Source organism: Branchiostoma belcheri, unplaced genomic scaffold, assembly GCF_001625305.1.
Source record: "Branchiostoma belcheri isolate BF01 breed outbred unplaced genomic scaffold, Haploidv18h27 scaffold1, whole genome shotgun sequence".
Lineage (NCBI taxonomy): Eukaryota > Metazoa > Chordata > Leptocardii > Amphioxiformes > Branchiostomatidae > Branchiostoma > Branchiostoma belcheri.
Window position 1 is genome coordinate 3,744,926 of NW_017802379.1, and position 18,672 is coordinate 3,763,597.

General features: G+C 42.6%; 1 protein-coding gene and 3 long non-coding RNA genes across 7 annotated transcripts in view; all 4 read right to left on the reverse strand.

The window, feature by feature from the left end:
* Positions 1 to 159: 159 nt before the first annotated feature.
* Positions 160 to 582, reverse strand: LOC109462596. The gene has a single exon (XM_019759162.1). It carries the CDS (start codon positions 528 to 530, stop codon positions 186 to 188), a length of 345 nt encoding a protein of 114 aa, XP_019614721.1. The 5' UTR covers positions 531 to 582; the 3' UTR covers positions 160 to 185.
* A 3,173-nt stretch (positions 583 to 3,755) lies between these two features.
* Positions 3,756 to 7,657, reverse strand: LOC109462355. The gene is made up of 2 exons (XR_002139763.1): positions 7,406 to 7,657; positions 3,756 to 4,548 (listed from the first exon to the last, which is right to left on the reverse strand). It is a non-coding gene; the product is annotated as an uncharacterized LOC109462355 (long non-coding RNA).
* A 1,560-nt stretch (positions 7,658 to 9,217) lies between these two features.
* LOC109462175 lies at positions 9,218 to 13,983 on the reverse strand. The gene is made up of 2 exons (XR_002139742.1): positions 13,704 to 13,983; positions 9,218 to 9,846 (listed from the first exon to the last, which is right to left on the reverse strand). It is a non-coding gene; the product is annotated as an uncharacterized LOC109462175 (long non-coding RNA).
* Positions 13,984 to 15,751: 1,768 nt separating this feature from the next.
* The window catches only part of LOC109462182, a 3,443-nt gene continuing 522 nt past the window's right edge, over positions 15,752 to 18,672 (reverse strand). For 3 of the 4 annotated variants that reach the window (XR_002139744.1, XR_002139750.1, XR_002139746.1), the window contains exons 2-3: positions 17,014 to 17,187; positions 15,752 to 16,560 (exon numbers count right to left, since the gene is read on the reverse strand). This is a non-coding gene — a long non-coding RNA (uncharacterized LOC109462182). Of the gene's footprint in view, positions 16,561 to 17,013; positions 17,188 to 17,725; positions 17,825 to 18,672 lie in introns of those variants that run through there. The other variant, XR_002139745.1, reaches the window with a different exon arrangement.

Sequence of the window (18,672 nt, forward strand, 5' to 3'; positions counted from 1 at the left end):
CGTGCTAAAAGTCTGTACCCAACCCGCCAGATAGCATAACTTTGGATAACAAAATTGGTGCTTTTGCGATCAACATTATTTTACTTTGATTACAAGTCCTAGAAACGGTATCGTGTCAGGAACATTTCAAGATAACGTTGTGAGTGTCCAGCGTCAGTTCTATTTCCAACAGGTACCTGGTCGACTTAAACCCGTGAGACATTCCGTACTAGGGTCCAACTGTACCCGGTAAAACCAGCGTCCATGTTGTAGTACACAGCCGAAGTCTGTACCACAAACCCAGGCTTCTTCATCACCGCCTGCAGGACCATCGGCCGGTTGACTCTCACCCTCGCCCCGCTCAGACTGATGCTGAAGCAGCTATCCATGCTCCTCTTCACGTCGAAGTCGTCCTCTTGTAAGCCCCTCTCTACAAGAAGGTCGCGAATGCTGGCCTCCACATCGGCGCTCATGCTGCCATCCCCCGCCTCTACTTGGATGTTCACGGCGCCAAAGTAGCTTTGGTACTCCAAAAAGATGACGTCCGCCATGTTGTTCAATGTTGTCAGCGAATTTCGGAATCAATTTAGCAATCAATGATGGTTCGAGACCGCACGCTGAACCGCTGATGATGTCCGGTCAGATGCAGCAAAGCAAGGTACCAGTACAGTGGCAAATAAGTTACCGCTCCTCGGCCGAGAGATGTTACCTTGCGTATGTCATCAAAAGCGGTAGTGTATGAAGTCCACCACAAGATAGCAACGAGCAAAAACATAAACCCCAAAGAGCCTGTCCTTCACACTCCGTGTGTGGTGTCAGGGTGCTTACGGTACGGGGTAGGGTGGGGTGAAAGAAAGGTCCACAATCCTCGAGGTGCCCAGGATCGCGTTTCCTGTTGTAACCAAACTGGGTTACCCTGGAGTGCTGTTCAGCATTTGTCCTTCTGTTTACAATAACATTGAAAACCAGTGTATCATATATTGTGCGGCTGACCGTTCGACGTAAGCTATATGATCGCGGGGGAGAGTGGGCAGACTTTTGTTACACGGTTCGAATCGAGTAGGTCTAAAGAGAGGGGTACTTTATTGTCCATGACTTGGGCTACTTTGTTGCCCAAGAAGTGGTGCGTGATACCCCTCTACATTTTCGTCAACAAATTATTTTGTGAAAAAAGGAATACAGAACGTTGCATTGCGGCATTGAATATAACTTATCAAAACAGGAAGACAAGTGTTCAAGGTTTTACCATCAGTTTTATTGCAGCTATGTCAATCATTGCAGCTATATCAGTCATTGAATCATTCCCATTTAAATCAATCAACCTCGGTTGTACAGGGGTAAAACCAGGTTGATTGATTGTAACAGTCGTCTTACTATATATCTAATCGATATATTAACCAACATATAGTATCATTGCCTGGTTCTCAGAGCCTTCCAGTGAGTCTTACATAGTGGAAGACTAACTTAAAGTTCATGTAGAACTAGACAGCAATGCTACAACGTACTTCAGACGTATTTTAATTATTTTAAGCTCCTAGGTATTATCTACTATTAGTTGAAATTGGCGTCACAGGCAGGTATAACTTGATCTTAATGTAAAACAGACTGGAAAAGAGTTAGGATGCACCCTTATTGCTTATGCCTAATAGAAGGTGTATACCTTTGCTTGTGCCTTGTTACATTCATACATACACCTGGCCATGTAACAACGGAGGATTGTGTAGCTTACTAAGTTCTTGCTAGCTTGCATTGGTGTAAATATTAAAGCTTCTGAACATCTAATAAAACCATATAGTATGTGATGAAATGTTAATTTTGCATGTTTCAAATAAGCGACGCTGTTATGACAAACACCAAAAACAGCAAATTTAGGGTAGGCGACATTGATATAATTCCGATTGAAGCAATAGCCTGGATGCCTAACTGTTTCCATGGCCTACGTACAGTCAAGCTCCTCGCCTCCAGGGCCACATGCCCCCAAGGTCAAGCACACCATAACACAGTCTCCCTGGCGTAGGCCGTGAAACTTTCTGGCATCCAGGTTACTCTCAAGAAGTCTGTAGAAGTCCACCAAATCAGTGAAGCGTGCTGTTTATATCTTTGTAAATATGGCGACCGCTAACTGCTGCAGAGTAGCTTGTTCTTCCGCAGGCATCGTTGAAGGCGACATGGGATGACTTTTAGGGACTGGGAGTGCAGAAAGGCCGGCTTGTGGGGTCGACGCCATTTTCTCGAGTCAATGGCATTGTACGCCACGAATATCCTATGAAAATACAGCAAAAGATGGTGTTATTTTCTATAAAAACAGTGTTGAATGCCCTATCCTCCCCGGGGCAACTAATAATTGGTCGTGTGGCTGCCACACCCCTCCTTGTTTTGTTACAACGGCATACCTAAAATGACTCTGAAAAACCATATGCGTGTTTTACCATGTTACTGTCTAACAAAACTGGTACAATGTTAAAATAAGCACTAATGTGCTTCGTAACAGCTAATGAAACACTGTCTATCATAGGGTTAGAATTTCTTGACCATTGTTTAATGGTACTTTTCCCGCCCTTTTCGACGGCGACGTCGTTATTTATAGGCACGTGTGGACAAGACAAGTGTAAAAGGAATCCCTTGGTACCTTCTAGGGCTACCTGTGTACCGGTACACTGCACCTGTACTGGTACAATTGTAAAGGTACAGGCCCATACTTTACCTGAACGTAAAGTATACCTATGCCTGAACAAACTAAAACACTTGTGGATACCATTTTTACATCCTGTCTCTCAAATGACAATTTCGACCGTCTTTTCATTCATCCCTTGAAAATATCCTTGCTTCGAGATAAAAAGGAAAAAAGGAAATCCTCATGCAAAGATGACAATTCCCCACAAAAAAGACAGATTCTTGTGTATACGTATCTTACAAATAATTGATCAGAATTGTTTGTGTACAGGTAGAGGTCTCGACGTGTATGCATGTATGCGACGTGTACCTTAACCGCTCCGTACCTTTACCTGAAATATCGTTGGTCCATCAATCTACTAGCTGCAATGTGTCACCCCGCTTTTATCTACTTTCACATCCGAGCAGATGTTCTGACCACTCTTGCACGTCTATTTTACTGTATAAAACTTCAAACAATAACCTTGAGTCATGTCTCTCACCTCGTCTCCCTTAAATGAGCGGTATGATCATAGGTAAGAACCAGGTGAAACTCAGGATGCACCCCAGGAGGACGACCACCTGTGTAGCGTGACTCATGGCTCTTGTCTTCCTCGTCTGTCGTCTGTAGATCTGTCTCAAACGTTTCTTACAACTCCGACTTGGACGAACCACCAACAGATAAATGAACGTTTATCTGTTGCGTATAGCTGTGACGTAAGTTGATCAACCGCTTGTCAATGACCTTAAGTTATCATTTGACCCCATACAGTAGAACCGGGGTTAAAATTTAGCTGGGGTTTTGCTCCGGGGGGTTACTTTGTTGTGGTATCTTTGTTGATTTTAGAGGTCATTCTTTGTTATATTATTTTGTCCGTGGTTGGTTGATTGTTTGATTGTTTGATTGGTTGGTTGGTTGGTTGGTTGGTTGGTTGGTTGGTTGGTTGGTTGGTTGGTTGGTTGGTTGGTTGGTTGGTTGATTGTTTGGTTGGTTGGTTGGTTGGTTGGTTGGTTGGTTCGTTTGTTAGTTTGTTGCCTTCTTGCCTGTTTTTTGTTTGTTTTGGTCCGCTGGTTGGTTGGATATTTTGTTGATTGTTTACTAATGAAATAAGACCATAAGCGTGTCAAAGTTATACCAATGTTATCTTTATTGCATGTTGATTAAACTATTCCATTCATCGAGTAGGTTATCCTAACAATCTGGTTTTACTTCACTACCAACGAACTATAAAACCAGGTTGCCAGGCTAAAACAGTCTTCTCGAAAACGATATAACAACATTCGTTATATTCGTCAGCAAGAAAAGTCAGTACGGTACCAACAGCAAGTCCATAGATATTTGAAGTGAGTCCAACATCTTTTGTAAGACAAATTTCTTGTACCTATGGAACAAGTCTCAACATCTTCCTGTTGCTAACGGACGTTTCAGTCTGACGGCATGTGAAAGATCATACATTTAACGATGAATGAAACAAAGTAAACAAATGATAACACGAAAAGGCGAAAGAGGAAGCGAGCACAGTACGTAGATATCAACCCATCAACTCTAATAGTTACAGATGTTTCCCAGATACAGTCCGAGTCACCAGTAGATTTTCCTGATGGAGCGAGGCGAGATGTTCGAAGAACCAACAAATGAAGCTCGATGATCTACTAGTATTCTGTGTCCGGTGCGTATGTTGTCTATCCTTGCATGCAAATCATTGGAAGAGGAGATTTGTCGCCGAAAGGATGCTGATGATCACCAAGAGTCTAGATTAAGTGTGTCTTCTGGCTGTGCAGGTGGTTTCTAAGTAAGAGGGTGCGATGTTGGAAAGGCTCCTGTAACTGCAGCATCGTTGTTATTCTCGAATGCGTGGAAGGTCATGGAGGCCGCCATGATGTTTCTTCTTCACCTCGCTGACCTTAAGACGGAGCCTATCGGAGATATCAAAAACATAATTTTGAATCAATATTGTCAAAGATATCAAATAACAAGTAACAAGCCCCTGTTCATATTGCTTTTATTGATTGCAAAGAAGGATTTGTTTCTTAATTCGGAACAAACTGATTGCTAAAAATAGTAGTCTGTGTAACGCAAACTGTGCCGTCCGCGGCTTTAGTGGCCCCTCCCCGCAGTTCGGGGGGCGGCTGAATGTTGGGCGGGCGGCAACCGTTAAGCGATTTAATCAGTCTAGCTAAAAATAACTGAAATGCTAGGGAGACATACAAGACAAATGTAATAGCTTGAATGGAAAACAGTTTGGCTCATACTATTGTAAAATACGTGTGGCTGTTCTAATGCCCAATAATGGCCATTATTGGTGAATCACTTGACTTGGAAATAATTGGAAACAACATAAAACCATTATTCTTGGAGAAAAAAAAGAGCCAGAATACTTTGAAAACTTCATCTTTAAAAATTCAATTGATAAGTTCTTCAATATGAATCATATAACAAGACACGTACCGAGCAGACAAGGGACACAATACAATACGGGGCTGTGTTAGGCCCATCTCCACATTAATACACTTGAAAGAACAAGTAGACAACTTCACTGGTCATAATTACGAAGGTCGCAAAATAACACATATCTTTTAGCAGTGGCAATCAACATCGTTGGCTACTATTGAAATGTATTTCTTGGCATCCCTAGATGTGAAATCATAAAACCAATAAAAGTTGATCATTTATGGTTTTTGCCCTTAATCTCCAAGCAGATACTGGGTTGAAAAAGAAAACTTTACGATTTTACTTCGCAACATCTACTGGAGGTTACCTTACCTTAGATGATAGTTATGAGTAGCGGAACAAGCCAAGTTAAACTGAGGAAGCAAGCCGCCAGGGCCACAAACTGCGTCCCGTGGTCGATCATAGTCCTCCAAACGTCTGCTTTTGTTATCAGTAGTTTTTTTTCACATGTGACACGCGAGGGGTTCAATTACTCAGTGGCAAATTGAAGAAGAGTTGCACAACCAGTTTAGGAGGGAGCGGGGCTGTTGTGACCCTGCCGTGGTGGGATTAAGGGTGAAAGGGCAACTACGTTCGCTGGAGTGTATCAAAACAAACATTGACTATCTGCGCCTTTGCCATATGCCCTATGGCAATGCATGTACATGTATTTTACATTCCTCCCTCCGGGTTTGTAAAGCAGTGGTGCCAGCTTTCGTGCTGCGACAAGCATGAAACCGCTAACTTTGAGCCATTCGCATATTGGTCGCATATCTCATAAGCAGTGATAAAATCACAGATATGTACAAGATCATGGCTCCTCTTTATATTTGTGTTGAACAGGGGGTCAAAAGTAACACTAGCTAAATGAGAAATGCTATCGATACTCGTTAACATCGTCCTAATCATAACGCGGTAGGGAATTTCCGTGCAGCCTTCGCAGCCCCATCTCCTCCAGTTGGTGGTCACATGTCAGTCAGTCCTCACTGTTAGTGAGTGGAGTTTGTCTCAATAATATAATCTCGAAGCAGATCTTTCGTTGGCCGCAAAAGTCAGTATTAATTTGCCAGACAGTGTCCATTGGCCGGACAGTCATAGTCTCCACCAGACTCCTTTTGCAGGCTGAATAAATCGGCCTAAAAAGGAATAATTGGCCAAAGAAGGTAGCCGGCCATACAGGGTCCAATCGGCCTGCACGGGTCCAATTTCTACGATTTATTCAGCCTGCAAAAGGAGTCTGGTGGAGACTAAGACAGTCACCCATTGGTCACCCTAGGTGGCTAATGGATACTGCCTTGTCAGCGTATGATCTGCTTGAAGATTATCAATCATGATGTTTCTGAGAAAAGATGCTGTTATTCGTGGAACCCGTAACCGTAGAACTAGAATGGCCTTCGGACCACACCTTGCAGTGGCCTTTGGGTCTTGTTACGTTGTGATCAATAGGTAAAAAAAATGCTTAATTTGTTACTTTTGGGAGGCGGGAGTTGACAAAACGTCCATGTGAGTATTTAGTATGCCACAGCTAGAAATACGGCCATCTATAACTGCTAGATTTTTGGATGTAGAATTAGTAGAATCCTTACCATTAAGCAGATGCATCGCTCCCACCTGTTATGTGCGAGTTTTGTAACGTTCCGTACGTCTCTCAAGCCGTGTGTCCGCCATAAGTGTGGTTTAGTTTACGGTTCTTGTTAGGCGAGAATCCTCTATGTAAACCTAGCCTCCTTACCAGGCTCTACAGTTTGGTCTTTTTTTAGCTTTAAATTGACTTTCTCCTGGTGACTAATGTTTTCTATTTGTCCTCTGGTTCTTATATTGGCCAGCACAAGAACCAGAGAACAAATGGCCAAAAGGCCACGAGCATAAAAAGTGCACTATAAACCAAGAAGGATCCCCAGTCATAGAGCCCGCTATGGCGGCTAACGTATACCCTGTAATTACTCTTTCCCACGGTGATTATATATTATATAAGCATCCTCAACTCAACCGTATTTTAACGAAAGTTTGCTTGTCGATATATTAGTGAAGACGGGGTTTGTGTTGCCTGTTTATACATACAAATGTACGTACATTATACACATGCATGCACCGAACGCTCCTTTCTGTGGAATTCAAGGGTGTGTTGTGCCCTACGTGCCATCAAGGGCAAAATCAGGTTTCGTCACACGGTAACACAGCTAAACAAAGGTTCATACTCGTTTGCTCAGAAGATCGTATACCCGTATGCCGACGTCTTACCATATCCTTATCACAGTAGAGGTTATTTTCATCCACCTCTGTTTAAAATGCGTCCTTTGTGATCAGATGGTCAACAATGGTGACACAGTTGAGACCACTTACCGACAGAGGCCCGTTAAGACCTTGGTATGGTGGCGCCGTTACAGCATGACGATCAAGTAGGGAGCCAGGCTAAAAATCCCGACGATTAAACCAACCACGATAACCGCTTGGTTAGCAAGAGACATCTTCTTCTTCATGTTTAGGCCGTGATGTTGACCAGCAGTGGCCGGTGTGTTCCGTCAAAGGGTGGGTTTATACAGTTATGTCTGATACGTGACGTGATGAGAGGTACGTACGTATCCCAGAATCCAATGTAGAGTTTAATTTTAAGAAGCGGAACAACCGGTCGGTTCGACTGCAAACAATAGAAGAAACCTTGCGGAAAGTCAACGGATCACGCCCCAACAGTTAAGTATTTCAGTACGCTAGTATAACGTCCTTACATGAATAAGCAATGTACAAAGTATTGAATGACTATGGAATACGATCATGGAATGCTTGTAGTAGCGGGTAAAGGGTAAGGTAAGAGTTCTGTACATGGGGTCAGTGGTACGGTAGACGTCCAGTATAGCACAAGAAAGATGGGGCTATGAAACGCTTGTGGACTGAATCCGCCTTGAATAATGCCCTTGTACATGTACACTTCCGTGGGAAGTATGCTAACACGTAATTCGTAGTCAAGGATAAAGATTTTAAGGTGTGGCCCTATCTCTATCCTTTATAGCTATAGGTGTCGTGCTATTCTGTTGTTTAAAGCAGACTTACACTTGCATCCCAGTGTGTCATGAAAGGATTTAGATGTTCATCTTTCCATCTGATAAGCTGTTATTCTATGTAAAGGTTTGGAAAGAATGTCTTACTTGCTGTTCTTCTTTACCAAGTTCTCTGAGTGGCATTTGGAATAAATGACGCAGCTGCATACACTAATTTGACGGTTATTTTTATACGATGGCAAACTATACCATCTTGGTACAGGGTATATCTGCACCGCGATGCCGTGAAAACATACTAGTACCACGTGGCTTGGTGGTTCTTTTCGTCAGACAGCGACCTACTTTAGTGTACTGCTTTTGTCTACTCACCTACAAGTAGACCCCGGTGTCCGCGCGTCACAGCATGGCGATGAGGTTCGGGACTACAACGAAAACGCTGAACAGTATGGCCGCAAGGACGACCACATGGTTAGCTAAAGACATGATCGTCCTTCCTCACTACTCTTCCACGTACCGACGTTAATTATTATAATTGAGCTGTACTCTTCCACTACGGTAACGAAGTTTCCCTACCAGTGGTCAGTACGCTGCCTAGGACTGCGCCAGCAGTACACGCGCATATAGACTTCTTGGAACGTGTAACAGACTAGAAAAACTTGATTTATCTTAATGACAGTGTCCTTGTACTGGAACTAGAACAGTTGAATAAATTAGAGTACAAGTGTCGTTGAGACTTTAAGGCTACCATTCTCTCACTATTGAACGCACACGACTCTGCAATGCAAGGGATTATTGAGAGGGGCATTTGCTAAAAAAACTTCAGCTAATATGAATTCCTATTATGCGTCATATGTTGATCATTATGGACACACTTTTTGCCATTAATCCTTTTGTTTTGGCGACGCCCAAGGGGTGGAGACATGTCATATTCAAACTGCCTCCAATGACGTCACGTTTCCCTGCTACACGTATGTACTATGCCTTCTGTACTTTAACAATCACCATGTCAACCGAGGGAATGCTACATTCCTAGTGAACTTCTTAGTACCCTAACCACACGGCCACACCATCGTTGAGTATCAAGATAAGGCAGGGTGTGAGTTGTGCATTACACGTTACCCGGTATGGACAGAAAAAACTCATCCAACTACTCGATATGTTTATAGACACATGTATAATTGAGACAAATGAATCTTTGCATTGAGATACTGTAGTGCGCATAATATATCTTCCACCCTCATGCTGTATATTGTAATTATTTTGCGAACAGTAAACATTGTTTCCCGGCAATAATCATTAGCATAGATTTAAGGCAAAACGAAAAAATGGCAAGTTATGACTTTACGTATGTCGTTGTGAGGACATGTCCAAATTTACAAGATCTCTATTGCTGGTGATCTGTCGTTATCTATTTCAATCATCGTAGGAAAAGATTTCAGGTACTGAAAATGGTTTGTGGGGAGATACAGGCTTAGCCACGTTTGAGGTCGTATTCTTATAGCTGCAGCGCCACCTAGCGGCGTTGTGGAATGATTGTTCATTGTCAGGAAAAGTTCATACATATGGTTCACATGATGTACTGTCTGGTGCTGATGTTGTCCTCGGCAACGTAGAGGCGAAGGCGAGAAGATATGGCGAAAGTAGCCGAGGGCTTCCGAAGAATTCCGAAGAGAGCATGTAGCCTGTAGTACCTCAGCGTGATGATTGTGACGTGATGGCATCACGTGACGTGCTGGTCCCCTGGCTGGCTGCCATCACTGGAACAAGTAGAGCCCGCCCCAAGCATACCTGTGTGTACATACATAAGAACCGTCAACGAATCAACGTTAGGTCACTGTTGGCAAGATTTAAGACTGCCGATGTTTTGGACGTCAGTAAGTGACGTCAATCGAAGTATTCCTCATCTGCTTTCATCTCCAGTTGTTAGAGTCTCCAAGTAACTATGGATCATTGCCAGACCTGTCCTTCGTTTCGCCAACACCTGTTTACATGCCAAATGTCATAAGAATCCATCACACACTTCAGTTCAACATTGCCGGAGGTCATGGGAAAGCTGAACAACTAGTACCCACCTTCGCCTTCACATGTGCTACAGCTAGACACAATGTTTTCAAAATATCTGTAGCACTTCTCCTGAAACTATTACACATTGTTTAGCCGTTGCTAAAACCGTGACCAAAGCCATCAACTAAAATCCTTTGGAATACCAAGAGCATAACGCTACCTGACAAACTTGACAAACACAACGCTAACTTTTCACTTCTCAAGAATGCTCACAAAACAATGCCCATTGTCGCCATGACCCTGAAAGCTAAGTGACAAACCTTCGGACGATCTTCACATGAAAGGAGATGCCATTATGATGAAGATACATGCAACGGCGAGGCCAAGGCCAAATATCAGCTTCTCGCGCAGGGTTAAGGTAGGCATTGTTGCGTTTATGCCCAGCCAATATGCCTCCGTTTCCAACTGTGCACAACAAGTTCTTCCCCTCAAGGGGTCTACATTGGTGAATGGCAGAATAGCTTGTTTTTCTCTTCGTCGTTGCGTCGGCGCAAGCGCCATGACATCTACGACACATAAATAACCTGCCCTTAACTGGAGACCCGCCCGAGTCATGTCCGGTCAGGCGTGCTTTTGCGACTCTTAGGCCGTTTTTCGTCAACGTTAACCCCAGCTGCAGATACTAGTAGCCTCTACCAGGCTTCGGGAGGCGGCTGGAAAGAGTATTAGTAGAAATCGGCCAAATAGAGAGATAGCATGCCAGGGGAGTTCGTCCGGCAGACCGGGTGCGGCAAACAGGACCCCTGGCATGTTATCTCTCTATTTGGCCGATTTCTACTCTTTCCAGCCGCCTCCCGAAGCAAGGCTAAACCCCAGACACGACCGCAAAAGGGAACGGACATACTATTTGTAATAGTTCCGATTTCTAAGGCGTCAATAGCCTTTATGCTTATGGAGAGCTTACACACGTTTGAGCCCCCTGTCAGCTTTCTTTGGAACTACATGTGTGTTTTTGTTTACAGACTTTCAAACAACAAGGCTCAAAAAATGGTTGTATTTCTATCAGACACCGACTATTTCCAGTATCTTTCTCCGTGAGGAAGAGATCTAGAAGTGAGTTCTGTTTCTGTGTACCAATCAGATATCGTCTAAAACAATGAGAGAAGTCATGAGACAACCCCCGATCATATCTCCGGGCATTGGAGGCCAGTAGGGGGCTCAAAAATCTGTGACGGATTTCTACAGATAAACGGCTATAAATAGACATCAAATTGATAGGCATTGTTTTGAAATGTTCTGTCTGAATATGAACTGAATGATGAAGAGATGACAGGGGGACTCATGCTAACGTTAGATATCACTAGATCGTAAACATTTGACAAAGGGTGAGAGTGGAAATTAATGAGGCAGAACAATATCGTGCAAGTGGACCTTATAAGCCACTTCTGTGAGGGCTAGGGAGCAGAGTAACTACCGTACTGGTCTTTGTTCCCTGGCCGTGAATATACCTGTCGTAGCCATTACCTTCTAACTGAAGAACATTTCAGTTAATTAAGTGAGAAATATCCTCATTCAGTCATACATTCACTGGTCATTGACCTCTCAAAATGTCAATCTCTCTGTCTTTCTTCGAGACATGACAAGACTCTGGACAAACTTAAAGACAAATAATCCATCGTAACTGAGGGACGATGCCAACAGAAAATGCCAATTGCAAACATATACATGTAGTCATATGAACAGTATTTATACCACCTGCGCTAATCTAAAATCATGCCATGTTAGGCTGGTGTTCGTGAAACAATGGCCAAAACATTCCTTCATACTAAATTTCACATTTTAATTGTATGTTGAAATCGTTCCCCGGAGCAAAGTACTGAAATGAGAGAAACAATACGGACGTTTGTCAATGTATCATACATTGTGTGTATGGCTACGATTGTTAATGAATTTAATTAGTAGAACGTTATGGTTGAAAACAGACTTCCATCCCCCTGAGTTGAGAAATGAAGGTGTTTAGTCGCAGTGTCATATTTCAGTATCCTCTCTACCCTCCAGCCATTAAATTCTATGCACCAATGCACTCTCCGCTCTGGCAGTTATTTACAAAGCAATATCAGAGCGTGAATATGCTCGGGGACATTGGAGAAGAAAAGTCGAAAGACCACAGAGGTCGCCATTGTCTTGTTTTTAATCCGACCCTCCAAATTCGGAATGACCTCTACACTGTATGAACTGGATATGGCCGGTTCTTACTTGGATTTTCCAGCAAGTCTTAAGGTTATTGACCCTTTTAATGTTGTTATCGAATGAAAAATCGCGAAAACAAATCTGCCATACCCCTAGGCAAACCTACATAGCCTGCGACTATATCTTGCTTTTCAATCACAGACAACACGAAATGTTGACGTCTCGGTCTCTAGACACTAAGGTAGATCAACCTTGGACAAAAGACCTTCATCTTAAGTTTAATGGCCCTAAGGACCAATCAGATGACAGTCTGACAGGCATGTATCTTGACAATAATCATATAAAACAACCATAATGAGGAAGATACGGATATTATTTAGACTTGAAATGACAATGATGACACTGTGAAGGGTTGGTTCTTGACGTTTAGTGGTACGAGTAACACCCAGGCACTAGAACAAGTGACGCCCTGTAGTACGCACACACACACGTGCACCCGTCTGACATTTGAAGGTCATTATCACGGATCAGTAACGACAGACAACTCAAACTCAACTTCACACACGCGACCGACAACTCGTGGGACCACAAGTGACAGACAAGCACAATAGTACAGTATAGGGCCAAAAGATTATGTCTATTAAGACACATAAAATAGATACTTTTTTTCACAGTACATTACCTATCTCAATATACAGGAAATATTACACCTTATTTAATTACGCCAAAACCCGGATGATATTAGTACTATCACAATATCGATAGACAATATCACACCTTAGTACTTACTAAAGACAGACCTTCTCTAAACCTTCTCTTCTACCTTCTTGCTCTCGCTCTTTCATGCTCTATCTAGGATGTAGGACATGTAGGACACATATTGAATGCATCTCCCAACACCTACTGTGAAAGTGTGTCATGTCACTGACGACCAGACATGGGGGGAATAATTGCCACTTTTCCGCCAGACATGACAACCTTTTCCGTCAAATAAACCACCATAATTATACCTGACATGCTCGCGAGTGTAATCGTCTTCCTAATGTAGTACAAAACATGTACAAAGGATGATGAAATCGCTCAAAACAATGCAGATGTCACTTATATTTTATTTGATTTAGGAATCAAAATCAAACTTCTAGCCTTTATCTGCCGTACAAAACAAAATCTTGATGGCAATAATGTCTGTATACTTTATGAGTATATTACAATTTACGATAAATTTACAATGGCCCAAACTGACTGTCAAAGATTTTTTTAAAGGCGGACGCTAGTAAACTTTAAAACCTGTACATATGGACATATGTTCATTTCTAAGCAGTGTCATTGTGAACAACAAGAGGCACAGCCAGGTAAGTGTTATACAGCACTCTAAAAGTAAAAGGGGTACATGAAATACTGACTACTAATCTGTTACAAGGTAGCAAGCATAATATGAACAAGACACTCACTGTAATAACGTAACACCCCTCCAGACATATCACACCATTAAAATGAAGGCCCACACGACACCAACGGAGCCCAGCACGATGAAAAACACCGACACGTTCTCCACAAACTTATCCAAGCCCGTCATTTTCTTTTTGCGGAAGGCAGTACCCAGGTTACGTTGCAGACAGCACAGTGGCGCACGAGCAAATGTCGCACAGGTGAACACGGCTGGTAGATCAAATTGTAGCCTCAGGACAAAGGTGATTGGAGCTTCTGGATCGTCACAAACGTTCTGACAACGATGGAGAGCAACATCGGTCTTTGGCAAAGAATGGCACATAAATGTTGGTGTGGGTGTCAAAAGCACTTTTTAAAGTAGGTGTCTGGCACGTAAGGTGGAAGTTAATTTTCTGTCCATATCTACTCTCCAAGCAGAGGTTTAGGTTTGGGGTTATTTTTCGCGTATTTTTAGGCTTTTTTATCGGGGTTTCTTTTTTGTACTAGAATTTTTGGGGCGGTTGGGTGAAAAAAATCCAGTTCAGAAAAGAAACCCCGGTAAAAAAAGCCTAAAAACACGCGAAAAAAAACCAAAAGCCACACCTCTGCTTGGAGAGTAGCCTGACAAGTAGCCTGAGGGCGCGCATGTATTCTAGTCACGTCATGAATAGGTACAAAAGTCGTGATTGTGGTTGATAAATGCCTGTGCATCATAGGAAAACACTCTTTCCTGTCTGTGAACGAATGAGTCTCTTGTACATAAGCCGCTAAATTGAAGGAAATTTATTTCTTTTTAAATAATTTGCATGACCCTATCCCATCATTAGCAATAGTCTGTACTAAAGTCGCTCAGTAAAGAATGTGGCTCATTCTGCTTTCCGCATCCAGTTAATAATTATTTATACTTATTGTAGAGCAATGTTCTCCACTGCTGCATTTTATTATTATATTATATTACACGACATAGCATATGAACCGTATGGAGTAAACCATGCGACCTGGACGAATCTCTCCAAGTCAGTGCTGGCCCATTTTCCCCCATTTACTACGGTTCCATAACTGTCCTATACATCGAAAAGACAACAATACCACAATTATGTAGGATGTCCTCAAAATACCAACTTAGGACTATGTAACGCCGAATATTACACCGTTGAATTAATTATAGAAATGTTAATCTCATGACTCTGTCACTGCACAATATACCAGCATACTCTATGTACAAGTAATGCAATGTTCCACATACGAATATCATGCGTGTATGTACAAGTGCAACTCACTCTGTTCTTCTCATTGGACGCCTCACGTCATGACGACAAAGGCCCAAACGACACCAAAGGCGCCGAGCACGATGAACAGCACCGAAGCGTTCTCCAAAATCTTCCCCAACATCATGATTATCTTCGCCGTGAGACCCTGATACAAGTCACGGTACCCCTGTGTTTTCAGGAGGAAGCTAAGGAAACTGTGTGTACGTGGCTGCACACACGCACATTATGTCACAGGTGACACTGTAGCAGATCAAGTTGGGGCTATCCTCGGGCTGTGCTAGTGCGGTCGGATCCGGATGGTTTAGGGATCGTTGCAAATACCCTCCGTCAAGGGCAAACTTAGTGGTCTATAAGTGCAAGATACAGTGTTGTTATATGTGGTACCAGTGAATATTGGCACTGAAATAATTTCTGTGTTAAAAGGGGAAGAAAACTGTAACAATAAGCTATGTGGCCAAAGGATTTATCAAGGGTATGATAACTATGCAATGTCTTACACCTTGCGTTGGGGATGCCCTACGGCTGAAGGCAAACGTCAACAAACGTCGTCCTCAACTAAGCCATTGTTCTCGTCAGCTGGGCGACTGCAGCTGTACGTGGTGACCTTTCAAGGACGTCATCAATCGTTTAGAAAGAACAATGAGAGTACTCAGAAGCCTGATGGGGTGTCGAGGCAGCAGTGTCTTCTTTATTCTATCATAGCCTTCCAGTTTGTATGCATTTTTCCTCACGTGAACAATAGGCACTTAAGTCTAACTAAGTAGTGTCGGTGTAAAAAAAAAACACTGATGATGCTGGTCACCGAACAAGAAGGGAACTCTTTATTGGTCAAAATTATATATTCCAATAATACACTTCAATATGAATGATAGGTACCGAATTGTTACAAGAAATTATCTAATTTTTCCGTCATCTAACAATTAAAATCTCCGCGGACGGTATATATTGCATGGTGCTGTTAAAAACTCTATATGACAGTGGAGATTGGAATGTGGAATTGTCCTAAGGGAGATAGGTATTCCGATTTGCCCTAGGACAATTTCAGATTCCCTTAGAACAAATTAGAATTCCAATATGGCTTTGGACAGATTGGAATCTAAGTCTGGGATCTGAATATTGGAATTCCAATCTGTCCTAGAACAATTCTCCTAGATTCTGCTAGCCCAGATTGTAATTCCAGTCTATCTGTAAGTAATTCACCTAGGATTAAAGAGTAACGATAAATGTGGGTTTATCAATGTAGAAAAGTATACATATAGACCAACAATAGAAGCCAAAAAGCTGAGAGACAGCAATGATTGTACCGACATCAGCAAGTACTCTCCCTTAACAAATCAGACAAGACTGCAGGTTGTCAGTTGTTCAACTCAGACTTGAGCTCTTATATTCATTTTTCTCCTAGCGATACTTCTTATTTGTGCACAGGGCAGAAAGTTACCATTCCTAGACACTGGAAAATACGGAGATGTTCCTGTGTTGTGGCATTCTGGTCAGAAAGCCGGTAGTCAGATCTGTTGTTTTCACTTGTTGATGGGGTTGTGAAGAGACAGGTGCCTCACAAATGGCGGAAACATCGTCCCCTTTTGCTGTCAATCATCTAGATGACTCCCTGAATCAGAGAAGGATATCAAGAAAAAATAGTTACTTTAACCACCTGCAAATAAATGGTTAACAAATATAACAGGAACTACATCGACGTAATTCTTATCAGCAACATAAAGCTTGTTTGCCAAAGGTTTCAAAACATTTACTAGCATCAATCCATCATCACTGTTACTGGTTGGACCACTACTTAACAACAGACGTATCCTCCAGGGACCCGTCCGGCTAAGGGGCCCCTTGCTAACACTGGAAAGGAAATGTTCTCCAAAATGTGGATCATGGTGAAGCCTGGATTCCCCCAAGCGTTAAGTCTTTACAAAACCAGGCTTTTAGGACATTTCCCTGGGTACACAAGAGAAAGGCTTGCCTTGTAAGAAACCATGGTTCCAAAAACGCACACCGTCCACAACTTCATTCTTCTAATGTGAGCTAAGGATAGGGGCCATACACGGGGTTTTACCTGTTTACACCATCCCCATAGTGATGAGTTTGACGCTGAACATCAGTCCTACGATGATCGCCACCACACAGACAACTTGCATGTTCAGACTCATCTTGTTGTATCACAGTTTCGGCGGCTTGTGCAGAATTGGTCACAGTTTGGGAGTACGCTTCCAACAACGTTGACAGGTGGCTGAAAGTGTGTGTGAACAAGGAGGTTTAAAAGAGAAAACCTCCTCGGTGTGAATGAACAAGCAAGGAGACTATATTTAACCTCCTTGGAATGAACAACGCAATATTGCAGTTCTGTCAACCATATCTGTTTGTCTTTGAAACCTCACATCGTCAGCATACTATTAGAATAATAAGGATATCATGCAAAAGCACATAACTTCCTGGCATTATACATATGGCCTGGCTCTCCCCTCATTACCTCCATGGAAAGTGGCCAACAGGCTGATCTGTTTTGAGTATTTGGAGAATAAACGTTAACAAGTTCTCAAACAAACAAACAAACAAACAAACAAAACACAGCAGACATGTTTCGTCGCTCGGCTCATATTAAGAATCCAGATGTTAGTGCTAGGGCCTCGCTTATTACAGACCAGTGAGTAGCGTCGGTAACACTGAGAGTTAGCATGCCATCATGCTACTTGTTAAACGCCTGTAGAGTGGCGTATTCAACTTTTTGTCTTGTATGGGGAAAGGAAAAGAAACCAACTCAAACCTACCTTCTGTCTAGGAGAGGGCCTCAAAATGGTCTTAGGCAACCCCGCAAGTTATAGATAATAGTTTCCGAAGACATGCGCACAAAGCAAGTATAATTAAACGAAAAATAATGACAGTTGGTGACCTAATTTCATTTTATTAGCAAAATTTATCGGGTGTCGAAAAGAGGGCAAAGAGCAACAGCAGAGATTTGTGTCCCGGAAAAGAATGCTAGTGTGCACAGGTGCCAACTTTTGCCACCTTAAAAAAATTACCGCTGTTGTACAACTGAACTATACAATGTATTGCGAATGCCCTAATTCCATGCAGGCACAACCAATCCCATGTATGAGGGTCTGCATGCCCTTTTTCGTTAACCGTTATGGGCTATTTTGATTTACCGTTAATCGTTGCCAGCCCGCTCTAATTCAACGTTAAGCGTTATCAGTATATTCCTCGTGAAGCGTTATTGGTCGTTTTAATTCAACGTAAAACGTTATTTGTCATCCTGAATTCAGCGTTAAGCGTTAATGAATAATTCTTCGTTACGCCTAATTTTGCCTATCAAAGTGCAGGAAAATGCGTCATTGAAGGTTTAAAAATTATTATACAAAATTTCCCGGGGGAGAATGCCCCCGGACCCCTCTACATTGCTCGCGCCTTTGGCGCTCGACTCGCGCTTCTGCGGTCGGTCCCTTCGGCTCTAGCCAGAACCAGTTTACCCCTCAATTTCCGGAGGTTTGCGGAGAGTTACAGAATTTTTTAACGAATCCGTCATGCAACCTTGACAGGCAAATTAACAAAAATCTTGAGTAAAATATGAAAACATCAGAGGGACCGACAAACACTCTCAACACCATGATTTGCCTCTCAAAATGAGGGAAATTGCGTTTTTGAAGGCTTAAAAATCCTAAATTTCCCGGGGGGAGCATTCCCCGGACCCCCTACGACTTACGAGCGCCTTCGGCGC